This window comes from Oncorhynchus nerka, linkage group LG13, assembly GCF_034236695.1.
Source record: "Oncorhynchus nerka isolate Pitt River linkage group LG13, Oner_Uvic_2.0, whole genome shotgun sequence".
NCBI lineage: Eukaryota > Metazoa > Chordata > Actinopteri > Salmoniformes > Salmonidae > Oncorhynchus > Oncorhynchus nerka.
In genome coordinates this window covers 26,988,080-27,007,082 of record NC_088408.1, presented here as the reverse complement: position 1 = coordinate 27,007,082, position 19,003 = coordinate 26,988,080, and the positions used below count along the sequence as shown (strand labels likewise).

Sequence of the window (19,003 nt, the reverse complement as noted above, 5' to 3'; positions counted from 1 at the left end):
TACAGATCAGAACGCTCAGCTTAAAATGTTGATAAACTGTTATTTATTCACATTATAAACACAGCAATGCACACAAGGCAGTAGGCTACGTGTGAATGTTCTTTCCATGATGCAATTAGCGGGACAACACTGTTGTCAAAACGGCATCACACATGCAGTTTCATGTGACAGAGATGAAAATATTCACTAGAAATGTGGAAAGAGAGGAAATCTAATAGGCTCATTTAAAGCAAGGTAAGACATGTCTCATATGTATTAAAATGTTCAGGTTTCAAACAATTAAATATATGTTTTAAAAATGCATACTGCCTCCAGCTCACTGTAAAGTGGTGTGTGACACACTGATGAAGCCTGCCTTCAGTTACCATTTCATGGTTTATAACAACTGGGAACTCTGAAAATGTCAGACTTCCGACTTCAGTGTCATCAAGACAACTGGGAACTCTGAAAATGTCCGACTTCTGACTTCAGTGTCATCAAGACAACTGGGAACTCTGAAAATGTCAGACTTCCGACTTCAGTGTCATCAAGACAACTGGGAACTGGGGGAAAAACGAGCTCCGACTGGGAAAAATATTTTTGAACGGTCATCCAACCCAGAATTCCAACTCAGGAACTCTGGCCTCTTTCAAGAGCCCTGACTTTCCGACCTGAAGATCACTGACGTCATGTTTTGACCTCGTATTTTTCAGAGTTCCTGGTTGTCTTGAATGCACCACAAGATGCTGCAGCAGCTCTCACGCTGTCTGACAGATTTTCCACTCATAGGCTCTGTATCTGTATGCTGTACGCATGTGATAAATAATATACATAACCAATATACTTTACACACACCGCCAATTTAATTCCACAAAATTATGCTAATTAACCTATAAGCATGACTTGTCAAATGTATTTCCATCGCCTGGTATTTCCATCATTCAATAGGCAAAACATTTTTTTTTGCATTATTTCGCAATGGGATTTTTTCTTCTTCTTCCGGACGACTGGCCGGTGACAATTTTATTCATTGGCTTTTCTATTTTTTTTATCGCACAGAAAACGTCTATTACCGGCTAACTGAAACCCTGGTGTGTGTGTGTGTGCTTGCGTGCGTACGTGTGTGTGTGTGTGTGTGTGTTACTTGGCTGTCTCGTACTGTTTCTGATCCATCCAGTGGACCCTTCACACACGTTGCATTTGGAACTTAATGCCAGCTGAGTGATGGCACCTTTGAACAGTCTTGGCAGAACAGTTATGTGTGTGCTTGCTTTTGTGCATGCGTACATATCTGCGTGCTCACGTTTGCTGGCGTGCGTGCGTGCGTGTGTGTGTGTGTGCCCTGCTATGCATTTGTTTCCAGGCATTTTATCGGGTAGAAAAGCATTAATGAGAAAGCCAGAGAGCTGCTTATTGTGTGTTATCTCCAGCAAAGGCTCAGTGTTGTCATTGATGCTGCTGTTAATCACCAAGGAGACAGGACTCTTTCTGTTTGTCCTTCCTCTCTTCTCTGTCTCCTTCCCCTCAGTCTTTCAATCTCTCTCTCACTTTCTCTTTCTTTTTTTCTTTCTTTCTGATAATAATAATAATTTTTGTCTTTCTTTCTATATTTTTCTCTCGCTCCCTTCTGTTCCACTCTCTTACACATCATCTGATTTGGCTCTAGTAGTATCAAGCTTTACCTTTGGGCTTTAATCAGGCTTCTCATTCAACTCTGAACTCAATATACCCCGCTTTGCATCACAGAGAAAAACAACACAAAAATGCTCTGAAACGAACCATTTGAAGCCCCTCCTCTGCTCCCCACATTTCCACACAAACAACTCCATAGCACTGGTCCTGCCTTTTCTAACACTACCTCTTGCATCTCTCTCTCTCTCTCTCTCTCTCTCTCTCTCGCACATTCTCTCTCTCTCTCTCGCACATTCTCTCTATCTCTCTCTCTCGCACATGCTCTCTCTCACATTCTCTCTCTCACATTCTCTCTCTCTCTCACATTCTCTCTCTCACATTCTCTCTTGCATTCTCTCGCTCTCTCACGCATGTGCTTTCTCTCTCTCTCGTGCTCTCTCTCATTCACTCACTATTTAATTGGTTGCTCCCAGCACAGTTGAGGTTTCACCCTGGCCCTCCCTATATGAGCTTCTCTTCACAGTTCATGTCTTCCTTCTCCATATTTACTCCCTCATATACACACAGTTTATTAGGTACACCACCCTATTCATGAAAATGGATCGCATCTACAGACAGTGAGTCTCGTGGCCTTGATTGATATACACTGCTCAAAAAGATAAAGGGAACACTTCAACAACCCAATGTAACTCCAAGTCAATCACACTTCTGTGAAATCAAACTGTCCACTTAGGAAGCAACACTGATTGACAATCAATTTCACATGCTGTTGTGCAAATGGAATAGACAACAGGTGGAAATTATAGGCAATTAGCAAGACACCCCCAATAAAGGAGTGGTTCTGCAGGTGGTGACCACAGACCACTTCTCAGTTCCTATGCTTCCTAGCTGATGTTTTGGTCACTTTTGAATGCTGGCGGTGCTTTCACTCTAGTGGTAGCATGAGACGGAGTCTACAACCCACACAAGTGGCTCAGGTAGTGCAGCTCATCCAGGATGGCACATCAATGCGAGCTGTGGCAAGAAGGTTTGCTGTGTCTGTCAGTGTAGTGTCCAGAACATGGAGGCGCTACCAGGAGACAGGCCAGTACATCAGGAGACGTGGAGGAGGGCAACAACCCAGCAGCAGGACTGCTACCTCCGCCTTTGTGCAAGGAGGAGCAGGAGGAGCACTGCCAGAGCCCTGCAAAATGACCTCCAGCAGGCCACAAATGTGCATGTGTCAAACGGTCAGAAACAGACTCCATGAGGGTGGTATGAGGGCCCGACGTCCACAGGTGGGGGTTGTGCTTACTGCCCAACACCGTGCAGGACGTTTGGCATTTGCCAGAGAACACCAAGATTGGCAAATTTGCCACTGGCGCCCTGTGCTCTTCACAGATGAAAGCAGGTTCACACTAAGCACATGTGACAGACGTGACAGTCTGGAGACGCCGTGGAGAACGTTCTGCTGCCTGCAACATCCTCCAGCATGACCGGTTTGGCGGTGGGTCAGTCATGGTGTGGGGTGGCATTTCTTTGTGCTCGCCAGAGGTAGCCTGACTGCCATTAGGTACCGAGATGAGATCCTCAGACCCCTTGTGAGACCATATGCTGGTGCGGTTGGCCCTGGGTTCCTCCTAATACAAGACAATGCTAGACCTCATGTGGCTGGAGTGTATCAGCAGTTCCTGCAAGAGGAAGTCATTGATGCTATGGACTGGCCCGCCCGTTCCCCAGACCTGATTCCAATTGAGCACATCTGGGACATCGTGCCACCTCATCAGGAGCATGCCCAGGCGTTGTAGGGAGGTCATACAGGCATGTGGAGGCCACACACACTACTGAGCCTCATTTTGACTTGTTTTAAGGACATTATATCAAAGTTGGATCAGCCTGTAGTGTGGTTTTGCACTTTAATTTTGAGTGTGACTCCACATCCAGACCTCCAATTTCCATTGATATTTTTGTGTGATTTTGTTGTCAGCACAACTATGTAAAGAAAAAAGTATTTAATAAGAATATTTCATTCATTCAGATCTACGATGTGTTATTTTAGTGTTCCCTTTATTTTGTTGAGCAGTGTATAAAGCAGGCATCAAATCAAATCAAATTTTATTTGTCACATACACATGGTTAGCAGATGTTAATGCGAGTGTAGCGAAATGCTTGTGCTTCTAGTTCCGACAATGCAGTAATAACCAACAAGTAATCTAACTAACAATTCCAAAACTACTGTCTTATACACAGTGTAAGGGGATAAAGAATATGTACATAAAGATATATGAATGAGTGATGGTACAGAGCAGCATAGGCAAGATACAGTAGATGGTATCGAGTACAGTATATACATATGAGATGAGTATGTAAACAAAGTGGCACAGTTAAAGTGGCTAGTGATACATGTATTACATAAGGATGCAGTCGATGATATAGAGTACAGTATATACGTATGCATATGAGATGAATAATGTAGGGTAAGTAACATTTATATAAGGTAGCATTGTTTAAAGTGGCTAGTGATATATTTACATCATTTCCCATCAATTCCCATTATTAAAGTGGCTGGAGTTAAGTCAGTGTTTTGGCAGCAGCCACTCAATGTTAGTGGTGGCTGTTTAACAGTCGGATGGCCTTGAGATAGAAGCTGTTTTTCAGTCTCTCGGTCCCAGCTTTGATGCACCTGTACTGACCTCGCCTTCTGGATGATAGCGGGGTGAACAGGCAGTGGCTCGGGTGGTTGATGTCCTTGATGATCTTTATGGCCTTCCTGTAACATCGGATGGTGTAGGTGTCCTGGAGGGCAGGTAGTTTGCCCCCGGTGATGCGTTGTGCAGACCTCACTACCCTCTGGAGAGCCTTACGGTTGAGGGCGGAGCAGTTGCCGTACCAGGCGGTGATACAGCCCGCCAGGATGCTCTCGATTGTGCATCTGTAGAAGTTTGTGAGTGCTTTTGGTGACAAGCCGAATTTCTTCAGCCTCCTGAGGTTGAAGAGGCGCTGCTGCGCCTTCTTCACGATGCTGTCTGTGTGAGTGGACCAATTCAGTTTGTCTGTGATGTGTATGCCGAGGAACTTAAACTTGCTACCCTCTCCACTACTGTTCCATCGATGTGGATAGGGGGGTGTTCCCTCTGCTGTTTCCTGAAGTCCACAATCATCTCCTTAGTTTTGTTGACGTTGAGTGTGAGGTTATTTTCCTGACACCACACTCCGAGGGCCCTCACCTCCTCCCTGTAGGCCGTCTCGTCGTTGTTGGTAATCAAGTCTACCACTGTTGTGTCGTCCGCAAACTTGATGATTGAGTTGGAGGCGTGCGTGGCCACGCAGTCGTGGGTGAACAGGGAGTACAGGCGAGGGCTCAGAACGCACCCTTGTGGGGCCCCAGTGTTGAGGATCAGCGGGGAGGAGATGTTGTTGCCTACCCTCACCACCTGGGGGCGGCCCGTCAGGAAGTCCAGTACCCAGTTGCACAGGGCGGGGTCGAGACCCAGGGTCTCGAGCTTGATGACGAGCTTGGAGGGTACTATGGTGTTGAATGCCGAGCTGTAGTAGATGAACAGCATTCTCACATAGGTATTCCTCTTGTCCAGATGGGTTAGGGCAGTGTGCAGTGTGGTTGAGATTGCATCGTCTGTGGACCTATTTGGGCGGTAAGCAAATTGGAGTGGGTCTAGGGTGTCAGGTAGGGTGGAGGTGACATGGTCCTTGACTAGTCTCTCAAAGCACTTCATGATGACGGAAGTGAGTGCTACGGGGCGGTAGTCGTTTAGCTCAGTTACCTTAGCTTTCTTGGGAACAGGAACAATGGTGGCCCTCTTGAAGCATGTGGGAACAGCAGACTGGTATAGGGATTGATTGAATATGTCCGTAAACACACCGGCCAGCTGGTCTGCGCATGCTCTGAGGGCGCGGCTGGGGATGCCGTCTGGGCCTGCAGCCTTGCGAGGGTTAACACGTTTAAATGTCTTACTCACCTCGGCTGCAGTGAAGGAGAGACCGCATGTTTGCGTTGCAGGCCGTGTCAGTGGCACTGTATTGTCCTCAAAGCGGGCAAAAAAGTTATTTAGTCTGCCTGGGAGCAAGACATCCTGGTCCGTGACTGGGCTGGATTTCTTCTTGTAGTCCGTGATTGACTGTAGACCCTGCCACATGCCTCTTGTGTCTGAGCCGTTGAATTGAGATTCTACTTTGTCTCTGTACTGACGCTTAGCTTGTTTGATAGCCTTGCGGAGGGAATAAAGCACTGTTTGTATTCGGTCATGTTACCAGACACCTTGCCCTGATTAAAAGTAGTGGTTCGCGCTTTCAGTTTCACGCGAATGCTGCCATCAATCCACGGTTTCTGGTTAGGGAATGTTTTAATCGTTGCTATGGGAACGACATCTTCAACGCACGTTCTAATGAACTCGCATATTCGTCAATATTGTTATCTGACGCAATACGAAACATATCCCAGTCCACGTGATGGAAGCAGTCTTGGAGTGTGGAGTCAGCTTGGTCGGACCAGCGTTGGACAGACCTCAGCGTGGGAGCCTCTTGTTTTAGTTTCTGTCTGTAGGCAGGGATCAACAAAATGGAGTCGTGGTCAGCTTTTCCGAAAGGGGGGCGGGGCAGGGCCTTATATGCGTCGCGGAAGTTAGAGTACCAATGATCCAAGGTTTTTCCACCCCTGGTTGCGCAATCGATATGCTGATAAAATTTAGGGAGTCTTGTTTTCAGATGAGCCTTGTTAAAATCCCCAGCTACAATGAATGCAGCCTCCGGATAAATGGTTTCCAGTTTGCAAAGAGTTAAATAAAGTTTGTTCAGAGCCATCGATGTGTCTGCTTGGGGGGGATATATACGGCTGTGATTATAATCGAAGAGAATTCTCTTGGTAGATAATGCGGTCTACATTTGATTGTGAGGAATTCTAAATCAGGTGAACAGAAGGATTTGAGTTCCTGTATGTTTCTTTCATCACACCATGTCTCGTTAGCCATAAGGCATACGCCCCCGCCCCTCTTCTTACCAGAAAGATGTTTGTTTCTGTCGGCGCGATGCGTGGAGAAACCCGTTGGCTGCACCGCCTCGGATAGCGTCTCTCCAGTGAGCCATGTTTCCGTGAAGCAAAGAACGTTACAGTCTCTGATGTCCCTCTGGAATGCTACCCTTGCTCGGATTTCATCAACCTTGTTGTCAAGAGACTGGACATTGGCAAGAAGAATGCTAGGGAGTGGTGCACGGTGTGCCCGTCTCCGGAGTCTGACCAGAAGACCGCCTCGTTTCCCTCTTTTTCGGAGTCGTTTTTTTTGGGCCGCTGCATGGGATTCATTCCGTTGTCCTGTTTGAAAGGCAGAACACAGGATCCGCGTCGCGAAAAACATATTCTTGGTCGTACTGATGGTGAGTTGACGCTGATCTTATATTCAGTAGTTCTTCTCGACTGTATGTAATGAAACCTAAGATGACCTGGGGTACTAAATGTAAGAAATACCACGTAAAAAAACAAAAAACTGCACAGTTTCCTAGGAGGCATTCAGTTACTGTTCGATGGAACATTAGAATGGGCGAAACGAGTGACTTAAGCTAATTTGAGTGTGATCTTTTTTTTTTTTAACCAGGCAAGTCAGTTAAGAACAAATTCTTATGTTCAATGTCGGCCTAGGAACAGTGGGTTAACTGCCTGTTCAGGGGCAGAATGACAGATTTGAACCTTGTCAGCTTGGGTGTTTGAACTTGCAACCTTCCGGTTACTAGTCCAACTCTCTAACCACTACGCTACCCTGCCGCCCCATTGATTGTCGGTGCCAGGCGTGCCGTATCCAGTATCTCAGAAACGGCCGCCCTCCTCAGCAAGGGTTTATTGAGAATGACATGACAAACAAAAAACATCCAGTTTTATTATTATTTATTTATTTATTTTTATTAAAAAATAATAATAATTTAATGCCTTTATGGTCCCCATGGGGAAATATTGTTGTGGTGTCATGTACATGTTTTAGGTGGTGTTTAAATACAAAACAAATTGACAATACAACTTTCATAACTGCCCTTACTGAGTCGATAGAAACATTAGCTATTTAGGAGCGATATCACACATGGAACAAATGATTGTCTAGTTCTGTTTTGTCTGCCGTGCGGTACCCTATATATGCGCCCTGAGGGGAGTTGTTCAAAGTCTAGGTACAGGGGATGGCTTGGGTCTAAAATGATTTTGTGATCCTTGCTGAGGGCCCTGACCTTTAAGATCTCATCCAGGCCTGTGTGTTTGACTCCAAGTACATTGGGGAGGGCTCTGACCTTAAAGATCTCATCCAGGCCTGTGTGTTTGACTCCAAGTACCTTGCTGAGGGCTCTGACCTTAAAGATCTCATCCAGGCCTGTGTGTTTGACTCCAAGTACCTTGGGGAGGGCCCTGACCTTAAAGATCTCATCCAGGCCTGTGTGTTTGACTCCAAGTACATTGGGGAGGGCCCTGACCTTAAAGATCTCATCCAGGCCTTTTTGTTTGACTCCAAGTACCTTGCTTGCTGTGGTGATAATCCTTCTCAGCATATTTCTCTGGCTGACTGTGGCATTGTCAAACCAACAAAGAATACTAGTACAGTCAGCGGCAGTCCTGTGGGCAAAAACAGCTAGTTGATGAGAGAGTTCGAAGGAGAATGGCAAGAATTGTGCAAGCTAATAGGCGGGCCACAAACAGACAAATAACACTGTGCAGTATAACAGTGGTTTGCAGAATGGCATCTCAGAATGCACAATTTGTCGATCCTTGTTATAGATGAGCTATTGCAGGCTCCAGTGGACACGTGATCACCAACACTGGACAATGGAGGAGTGGAAAAACATTGCATGGAACATGACCGTGAGTTCACTGAGTGGCCTGGTCAGTTCCCAGACCTCAACCCAATAAAGCATCTTTGGGATGAGATGGAACAGGCTGTACGCAGCATGACTGTACTGACGTCCAATTTGCAGCAACTGCGTGATGTCATCGTATCAGCGTACCAACATCCCTGTGGAACGTTTCCGACAGCTTGTAGAATGCCCCGAAGAATTCAGGCTGTTCTGGAGGCAAAACCGAGTCCGACCTGGTACTAGATGGGTGTATAATGTCTAGATTTTTATCTCCTCTCCGCCTGGCTCTTATGTCATTAACTACGTCTCAGTGATTTCAGACAAGGAACTCATTTTGCAAGGAAAAAAGATTGATAGATAACATGTCTTTGAGATGAGAAAGGTGTTTGTCAGGCGTGTGTGTGTGTGTGTGTATGGGTGTGAAGCGCTGTGTGGTGGAGTGAGCACTAATGGAAGCATCGATCACACGGTACAGAAGGAGGACAAACTAAATTTCTATTCAACTTCATAGTTTTATATCTTCATAGTGTTCCATTCCTACACAGGAGGAATGCAGAATCCTACGCAGCTCTTAGCCTTGAGGCAGACAGCCGTCACACTGACTGACAAGTTGGACTCTTCATGTGCAGAATATCATGGAGAACCTGAATACCTGTACGGCTGTGATATTTCAGTCACATTTCTTGGCTCTTGTTTATAACATTTCAATAGTGGTAAGGAGGAGGAGTCTACCGGATCTGGAAGTGACCTCGCCATTCATTTTCTTGATTCAGGTTCACTCAAACTTCCTTTTAATCTTTGTTTTACAGTTACGGCTGATTTCGGGATTGTATAAATCTATTTGCTCTCTGAATTGTTTAATACATTTTTTTGCCGCCAGATCCTAATTTCAAGGCATAAAAACTACAATTTGTCTCCTGAATTAGCCAAACTGAGCTTACATGCACGTTAGGCCTGAGCTCGTTTTCCCTGGGTAAACTAGCTGGCTAGCTGAACTATGCTAGTTTTCGTCCTCATTGCCAAACTTCATAAATACTGCACCCTCAACTCCTTTGCTAGTAATACAATAATGTAACTAAGAAATTGTCTGGAAACAAAATGTAAAATGATTGTTATTGTTTTGTTGAATATTCATGACTGAATCAAGATATCTGTCGTAAGACGATGGTGACGATATCACTACTTCAGTTTTGAGGTCCACCAACATCGTTGGTGTAAGATTAGCTGGACGTTTCTGACTAGTCTTGGAACTGTGACAGGGCAGCCTCTCACCGCTTGGATCAATGGGATATGTAGTGATTTTACCAACACAGCCAGATATGTACACAGTTGTGTACCTTTTAACCGTTTTTAAACTGACTATCATGTTTGTTGATTAAATCTGACTTCATTTAATACACTGCTGAAAAAAAATAAAGGGAACACTTAAACAACACAATGTAACTCCAAGTCAATCACACTTCTGTGAAATCAAACTGTCCACTTAGGAAGCAACACTGATTGACAATCAATTTCACATGCTGTTGTGCAAATGGAATAGACAACAGGTGGAAATTATAGGCAATTAGAAGAACACCCCCAATAAAGGAGTGGTTCTGCAGGTGGTGACCACAGACCACTTCTCAGTTCCTATGCTTCCTAGCTGATGTTTTGGTCACTTTTGAATGCTGGCGGTGCTTTCACTCTAGTGTTAGCATGAGACGGAGTCTACAACCCACACAAGTGGTTCAGGTAGTGCAGCTCATCCAGGATGGCACATCAATGCGAGCTGTGGCAAGAAGGTTTGCTGTGTCTGTCAGTGTAGTGTCCAGAGCATGGAGGCGCTACCAGGAGACAGGCCAGTACATCAGGAGATGTGGAGGAGGCCGTAGGAGGGCAACAACCCAGCAGCAGGACCGCTACCTCCGCCTTTGTGCAAGGAGGAGCAGGAGGAGCACTGCCAGAGCCCTGCAAAATGACCTCCAGCAGGCCACAAATGTGCATGTGTCTGCTCAAACGGTCAGAAACAGACTCCATGAGGGTGGTATGAGGGCCCGACGTCCACAGGTGGGGGTTGTGCTTACAGCCCAACACCGTACACGTTTGGCATTTGCCAGAGAACGCCAAGATTGGCAAATTCGCCACTGGCGCCCTGTGCTCTTCACAGATGAAAGCAGGTTCACACTGAGCACATGTGACAGACGTGACAGAGTCTGGAGATGCCGTGGAGAACGTTTTGCTGCCTGCAACATCCTCCAGCATGACCGGTTTGGCGGTGGGTCAGTCATGGTGTGGGGTGGCATTTCTTTGGGGGGCCGCACAGCTCTCCATGTGCTCGCCAGAGGTAGCCTGACTGCCATTAGGTACCGAGATGAGATCCTCAGACCCCTTGTGAGACCATATGCTGGTGCGGTTGTCCCTGGGTTCCTCCTAATGCAAGACAATGCTAGACCTCATGTGGCTGGAGTGTGTCAGCAGTGCCTGCAAGAGGAAGGCATTGATGCTATGGACTGGCCCGCCTGTTCCCCAGACCTGAATTCAGCCTTGCCATAGACTTTAAAAAAAGCTAACTAGCTAGCCAAACCACAGAATGAAAGCTGGATTGACAATAGACATTGTGCATGGATGGATAAAATGTATCCAAGGAGAGCCAACATGGCATCCAGTTTCAATTAAAACCACTGCTTTCAGCTTGGCCAAATGGAAACGGTCTCTCTGGCTGTCAGTGTGGCTCTGGCGATCGATGGCACTTCCTGCGGTAATGGACAGGGGGCTGAGTAAACCTACCCCTCCGTGTGTGTGCGCACGCGCATATGTGATGGTTTGTGATAGTTTAATCCCTATAATCCCTGGGGCTCTGTGTGTGTGAGAGTGAGAGTGTGTGTGTGTGTGTGTTAGAGGGAAGGTGACAGCTGTGGTTTAGCAAGACCTGCCTACCGCATCTCAGATCCTCCAAATATGACACAGAGAAACTTGGAGCCATCATACTCTCTCTCTCTTTCACCCCCTTTCTCCCCATCTGTCTTCTTCCTCTCCCTCTCTATCTATGTCATGTGGTTATCTGATGGTTGAGATCAACAGATCTGTGTTGTAGGGAGGAACTACAGCTCCCAGCCATTCAGTACAGTCCTGCAACAGCCAAAACTGAAGTTAAAACCACTGAGTCTGTTTAATGGAAAGACAATCAAGATGGACAACAAAGCTCTTTGAACTTAAACTTTGACCGAGGTGGAACACGCTCTTGCGCAATGTATCTAATATAATGACGCTCTTTAAGAATGACAACAAGCACGTGTTATTTAGTTAATTTGTATATCTCTCCCCATAGGGACGATGAGCATGCTCTGATCCTGCAGTACTGCCAGACCCTGGGGGGGGAGGGGTCTCCCTGCAGCCAGCCCCAGAGCCCCGCCCAGATCCTACAGGCCGTGGAGAGGGAGGAGCGTGGGGAGCTGGAGCGAATCATCCATCGCCTGGAGGATGAGCAGAGGTACGCGATAGGTCAGCGGAGTAGTCTGTCCAATGTCAGCGCTACTGTGTTCTGCCCACTTACTAAAAGTGATGCTCAGCACACACACACAAACACTGTCTCATTCAGCTCTCGCTCCTCCCCCCTTCATCTCTCTCTACCTCTGTCTCTTTGATTGGAGGATAGAGGTAGTGTAAGGACAATGGTGACTGTGCACTCACTCTATTATTCTTGGAGCTGCTGTGTCTCTGTCTGAGGCCGTGGCTGTATCTGAGTGATTTAGCTCTGCTCACATTCTTCTTTATGAGCCAGGCTATAAACGCCAGTTGAAGTACCACAGTCAGTCTGGAGCCAACAACTCTATACAGTTGTAAACAGAGACGGACACAGGCCAGGACCTCTCTGTACAGTGGCTTCACATAGGATTGTACTGAGAGGGGTGTTGTGTGTGTGTCTGACTTCTGCATCTCCCTAACCCCATCTCTGGGTGTCTCCCCCAGGACACTGAAAAGGGAGTATGAACAGCTGAAGGAGCAGCACGGGGACCAGCGGGGGCCTGGGTCTGTGGGGCATTGGGACCCTGAGGGGTCTTCTCACCCTGGGGGTCCTGGCGAGGCTGACCTGCTGGCTGAGGCCAAACTGCTCCGGCAGCACAAGAGCCGTCTGGAGGACCGCATGCACAAACTGGAGGAGCACAACAAGCAGCTGGAGTCCCAGCTCCATCGGCTCAGACAACTACTACACCAGGTGGGCCACACATAGAGGGACACGTACAGTACACACACACACACACACACACACATGCTCACACTCCACCTCGGACAGCAAGCCACTTCAACAGATGTCTTAACACACACACACACACACACACACATGCATGTTCCACCTGTGGAATGACTTCTATTTTACTGATCACACATCAACAACAACAGCAATTCCTTCTCAGCCCTCGAAAGTGTCCTTGTTTGTATCATAACTCATTCCTCTAAAGTTAAAATCTGATCACGGTGATTTGTCTGCCATTAAAATCCTTGGGCGGGCCGCCTGTTTCTAGAAATACATTTTCGGGGTGGAAAAATGCTTTAATTGTAAACTGAAATGTCTAAAACCAGATAGAAAGTATGTACAGTAGAACATTTTATGAACCAATATATTTTTTTATAATTGAGAACTAACAATGACCAAAATAAAAACTAGACAGACGGTCATGGAGAATAAGAAAAACAATGAATTTAGCAGTATAGATTTTATTATATTTGAGAAAAAGAACACATCATTAGCCACTGCAAAATGCATGGAATTGCAGGAAAATAGCTCTAAAAATTAAACAATTTCTCTCAGCTCCATAGAAAAATGTGTAGAATTGCAGGAAAGTGTCTTAAATATGAAAACATTGCCACGCCCACCACCTAAGCCCCTTGTTGATGTAGAAAGAACCCTTTATTGTGAGTTTTCCTCCCAGGGCTAAGAAGCACCCCCTACCCAGTAACCCAATCCATCTCTGCTCTGTTTATGCCTCTCCTGATCACTCAATAAGTTTAGATGACTTTTTAGCTGTGTGGGAAATAAAAGCCAACCAACCGAACGGAGTCAGTCAGAGTTGGTAAACAGTATTGACTCAGGTCTCTGGAGCTGGAGGCTGCGGTGGGTAATCAGGATTCTTAAAGCAGGACTTGGAGTTAAATCATATCCAGGTTTATTTCCCTGTTCGTTACATATTTAAAACTTAGGGGAAATGGAATGGGAACGATGGTATAAATCCAAGTGGCATTCTCTCGCCCTGCAGGCCTGTTCCTGCCCAAAACATTCTGCTCAGTTAGCCACACAGGTGTGTGGAATCTGCTCATTATGAGTGCTGTTGGGTGCAGCCCGGCTGTAGTGGCGCTCTCCACTGCCATGGTGCTGACCCGTTATCGCTGTTCTCCCCTCGCTGACTAACGCTAGTTATCCACAGCTCACAGGTTAACATAACATTCCTTCATTTAGTTACAACAGAGGCAGAGCATTAGGCAACCTCGGCCTGGGGAAGATAACGTGACTCTGCTGATTCTTAGGGGATAAAGGGCTCATGTTAAACCTTGCAAGACACACACACAATTTCTTCCAGAGCCCAGAGTCCTGAGCTAACCAGATCCTGACTCTATGTTGGGAGAAACAAATCCAATCTACAGGGATAAATTAGAGTGAGTAATCCTACAAACGTGCTCTGACATTCACAGAAGAGATTTTCATATTTTCAGCCCAGCATTGTCAGTTTATGGTCAAACAAATATGTTGTCTAGGTTCATCACAATGAGGACATCAACAGTTTTACAATATCACAACTTAGTGTAGTAGTTTTGAAGGAAATTCTCTTAACTCTGAATCAATTGTAATCAAATCTAATCAAATTGTATTTGTCACATGAGCCGAATACAACAGGTATTGTTACCGTGAAATGCTGATTTACAAGCCCTTAACCAACAATGCCGTTTTAAGAATAATAAGAGTTAAGAAAATATTTTCTAAATAAACTAAAGTAAAAAAATAAAAAGAGTAGCAATAAAATAACAATAACGAGGCTATACACAGGGGGTTAGGGTGCAGAATCAATGTATGGGGGTGCAGGTTAGTCGATGTAATCGAGGTTATATGTGTATATGTAGGTAGGTTTAAAGTGACTATGCATAGATCATTAACAGCGAGTAGCAGCAGTGTAAAAATAAAGTGGGGTGGCAATGCAAATAATCTGGGAAGCCATTTGACTAGCTGTTCAACAGTCTTATAGCTTGTGGGTAGAAGTTGTTAAGAAGGCTTTTTGATCTAAACATGGCGCTCCAGTACCGCTTGCCTTGCGGTAGAAGAGAGAACAGTCTATGTCTAGGGTGGCTGGAGTCTTTGGCAATTTTTAAGGCCTTCTTCTGACACTGCCTGGTGTAGAGGTCCTGGATGGCAGGAAGCTTGGCCCCAGTGATGTACTGGGCCGTACGCACTACCCTCTTGTAGTGCCTTGCGGGCAAAGGCTGAGCAGTTGCCATACCAGGTGGTGATGCAACCAGTCAGGATGCTCTCGATGTTGCAGCTGTAGAACCTTTTGAGGATCTGAGGACCCATGCCAAATCTTTTCAGTCTCCTGAGGGGGAATAGGCATTGTCGTGCCCTCTTCACAACTGTTTTGGTGTGTTTGGACCATGATAGTTTGTTGGTGATGTGGACACCAAGGAATTTGAAGCTCTCAACCGGGCTCCATTTCAGCCGGTCGATGAGAATGGGGCGTACTCGGCCCTCCTTTTCCTGTAGTCCACGATCATCTCCTATGTCTTGCTCACTTTGAGGAAGAGGTTGTTGTCCTGGCACTACACTGCCAGGTCACTGACCTCCTCCCTATAGGCTTTCTCATTGGTGTCGGTGATCAGGCCTACCACCACTGTGTCGTCGGCAAACTTAATGATGGTGGTTATCAATGATAAATTATGTATTTTGTGTTGTTGCAATTTTTATTAGAGAGCTGTTGTGCAGCTCTGTACAGTCAGTACTATTCTAAGTGAGCCCTGAAGATGTTGTGAGAATGCTCTGGAGACATTTCCACCACATTAACCTTTACTACAGCTGGGGGCAGGAGAGCAGGAAGGAGAGAAGCGAGGGACGGGATAGGCAGGGAGGAGGATGCATTGATTCCGTCTCTGGAAAGCTAAGGGGCATGTTGGACTTGATAGTAAATGTCAGTGGACATCAGGTGCCCTATTCAGGCGTGTGTGTGTGCGTGCGTGCGTGCGTGCGTGCGTGCACCTTTTTTCATGAATGAAAGTCAAGAAATCATTTACATTTACATTTAAGTCATTTAGCAGACGCTCTTATCCAGAGCGACTTACAAATTGGTGCATTCACCTTATGACCTCCAGTGGAACAGTAGTGCATCTAAATCTTTTCAGGGGGAGGGGGGGTGAGAGGGATTACTTTATCCTATCCTAGGTATTCCTTAAAGAGGTGGGGTTTCAGGTGTCTCCGGAAGGTGGTGATTGACTCCGCTGTCCTGGCGTCGTGAGGGAGTTTGTTCCACCATTGGGGGGCCAGAGCAGCGAACAGTTTTGACTGGGCTGAGCGGGAACTGTACTTCCTCAGTGGTAGGGAGGCGAGCAGGCCAGAGGTGGATGAACGCAGTGCCCTTGTTTGGGTGTAGGGCCTGATCAGAGCCTGGAGGTACTGAGGTGCCGTTCCCCTCACAGCTCCGTAAATGATCCAAACACGTTGCCAAAACCTTAGAGATTCATCTGAACTCATACGGGGAGTGACAGTGACACGTTTGGAAGAGGGCTTATAGACACATATAAATGTCAGTACATGTGATGACAGGTCTTTCATCCAGCCCCATCGAGCCACACTGTGTGCTATTCCCTTGTTTGGGACTGATGATTCATATGTAGTAGGTTTAAAGTCGTCACCAGTGAAGTATGCCACTATGAATAATGAAGAGTGGGCACTATGTTTTAGTAATGATGCTGGTCCTTGTCTCTTTCCCTCATATATTTTTTACTTTTCTTTCTGTCTTTCTTCTTGTGTTTCTCTCACTTCTTCTCTTCACCTCTTCTTGTCTGATTTGCTCCTCGTTCATCCTCTTTTTTCCCTCATCTCAGCCGGAGATGGACTCCAGGGTGAATGGAGTGTCGTCCCCCAGCATGCAAGAACAAGGGGCCCTCACCGAACACACAGGTCGGTTCAACACACACACACACACACACACACACACACACACACACACACACACACACACACACACCACACACACAGTGTGCTAAACTGGTGTGTGTGTGTTTCAGATGAGCTGTTGGACCACCCACACAACCGCAGCTCTGACCTGGCAGACATCATGGAGCAGATAAACCACACCTTCCCTGCATGCAGTCGTAAGACCTCTCCTTTACCTCAAACACCTCTTCCCTCTCCTCCCATCTTCCGTCTGTTTACCTCTTCCATTCTCCTTGCCTCCTCTCACTCACTGTCTCTCGCTGTCTTCTCTCATTCTGTCTTTCATTCCTCTTTCTCCTCTTCTTCCTCTGCCCGTTGTTTTCTCATCCTCTCCATCCTCCTCTCTACCTCACCTGTCTTCTACTCCTCCTCCCCCCTCCCCTCTCTATTCCATCCCCACTCTTTCTCTCACTCACCACTTAGCTAGTGTGTGTGTGGGTGGTAGTGTTCTGGCTGGAGCAGATTCTATTTTGTCCCTTTGACGTTCACTATTCTCCACTTTAATTCATGACTTTGGAGCTGAAAATAAAAGGTATGCTATTGTAACGGATGTGAAATGGCTAGCTAGTTAGCGGTGGTGCGCGCTAAATAGCGTTTAAATCGGTGACGTCACTTGCTCTGAGACCTTGAAGTAGTGGTTCCCCTTGCTCTGCAAGGGCCGCGGCTTTTGTAGAGCGATGGGTAACGATGCTTCGTGGGTGACTGTTGTCTGTGTGCAGAGGGTCCCTGGTTCGCGCTCGGGTATGGGCGAGGGGACGGTCTGAAGTTATACTGTTACACTATGTCATCTTCTCTGTTTAGATGCAATATGTATCATGTGCAATGTGACTGCAGTGAGGAGAGAAGTTTGAAACACTCTCACACAGTCAACTTATACATAGCGCCTAGAGTTTCTTCTGGCCATGTGACCTGGCCCTAGGTATCCAGTAAAACTGAGGAAGAAATACGCTCCATGGGTATCATAGAATGAGACTAAAAGTGTTGGATTAGTGTATTACCTCAAAGTGACTTTAAATTGCATTTTGAATGAGTCGAAAATCTATCTGAAGTTTAGTTTAAAAATCTATTATAATCTAGAGGCTGTTGCGGGGCTATCAATACCGGTTTACTGCTCACCTGGCAGGCATAACGGCTCAACGATCTCAACAACACTTAAAGATAATACTTAGTTTATGACTGTGTGTGTAGGAGGGGTCCATATGCATCTGAACTTAGGCTTCAACCAATCAGTTTTGATGCATGGAGTAAGGTTGCAAAGGGAGGGAATATTACTGGAAATTTTGCAAGTTTACCAGTAAACTACCTGAATTATGGTATCTTTCAAGGATTTTATGTAACCTATCACACGACATCTAGTGGTCCTTTAGGGTACTTCAGATTATCACAGGTGTCTGTAATTATCTCTGACCCTACTGTATGTGTGGCCTTATCCCATAATAAAAATAGAATAACAAAGCTGTGGAACATTATCATAACTATAAAGCATCAACTTAATGAATAACATGAAATATCCTTTATATATTTTTGACACTATTTCTCTATGTCAGTATGTATTTGTTGTCAATGTTTTGGCATCAAACTGGTGGCAGTTGTGAAAAAAGGCAATAGTTGGACGTGTTGCAGAGGTAACTGGAAATAATTCCACATTTGTGTATGCTTTTTCATTAATTAGGGCTATTTTCTCTTGAACCGTGAGGTCTATTTACTAGAGCCTCATGGACAATATGGAGAATGATATAAAAAAAAGAATGTATGGAGACCTACAGTATATATGAATAAATGTTTTTCAAGTATAACTTACCAATGTTACAATAGATTGCCATAGATGTTCTGTTAATTACCCAAATTACTGAAGATTCCGGTAACTTTAGTAAACTACTGGTAGCTTTACAAGCCTAGCATGGAGGTTACAAAGAGTCAATATTGTGTTTTTTCTCACAGTTGTTTCTGTTTCACTTGTAGCTTCAAGCCTCTCCTCGAGACCACAGGTAAGATATATTTCTCATCCACTTGCATATTGCCTGTTTCATTCTGATAAGAGGAAATTAGCTGGAGCGCATTTCGTGAAGGCTGAATGAGTGCAAATGAGAAAAAACAGGTATACTGTTGCTAGTTACTTGGCAGGCAGTCCAACTGGTCAAAGAACTGAATGTGTAAGAGATTCAGCCACTCTCTGGAGGAGAATGGCAGTTTGGTGCTTATCAAGGGGTGTAGATGAGGAGAGAGAGCAACAAAACAGTGTGGAACATACACACACACACACAGAAAATAAAATAGATCAATGGGGTCTCCTTCACCTACAGTGGGGAGAACAAGTATTTGATACACTGCCGATTTTGCAGGTTTTCCCACTTACAAAGCATGTAGAGGTCTGTAATGTTTATCATATGTACACGT

The 19,003-nt window shown here is 45.7% G+C and overlaps 1 protein-coding gene across 6 annotated transcripts in view; it reads left to right on the top strand.

Moving 5' to 3' along the window:
* Positions 1–19,003, top strand: part of utrn (utrophin) — a 407,872-nt gene that overhangs the window by 385,532 nt on the left and 3,337 nt on the right. For all 6 annotated transcript variants that reach the window (XM_065026301.1, XM_065026305.1, XM_065026302.1 and 3 more), the window contains 5 exons: positions 11,741–11,902; positions 12,382–12,628; positions 16,495–16,570; positions 16,678–16,764; positions 18,569–18,594. In XM_065026301.1, coding sequence (XP_064882373.1) covers positions 11,741–11,902; positions 12,382–12,628; positions 16,495–16,570; positions 16,678–16,764; positions 18,569–18,594 — 598 coding nt within the window. The remainder of the gene's footprint in view (positions 1–11,740; positions 11,903–12,381; positions 12,629–16,494; positions 16,571–16,677; positions 16,765–18,568; positions 18,595–19,003) is intronic.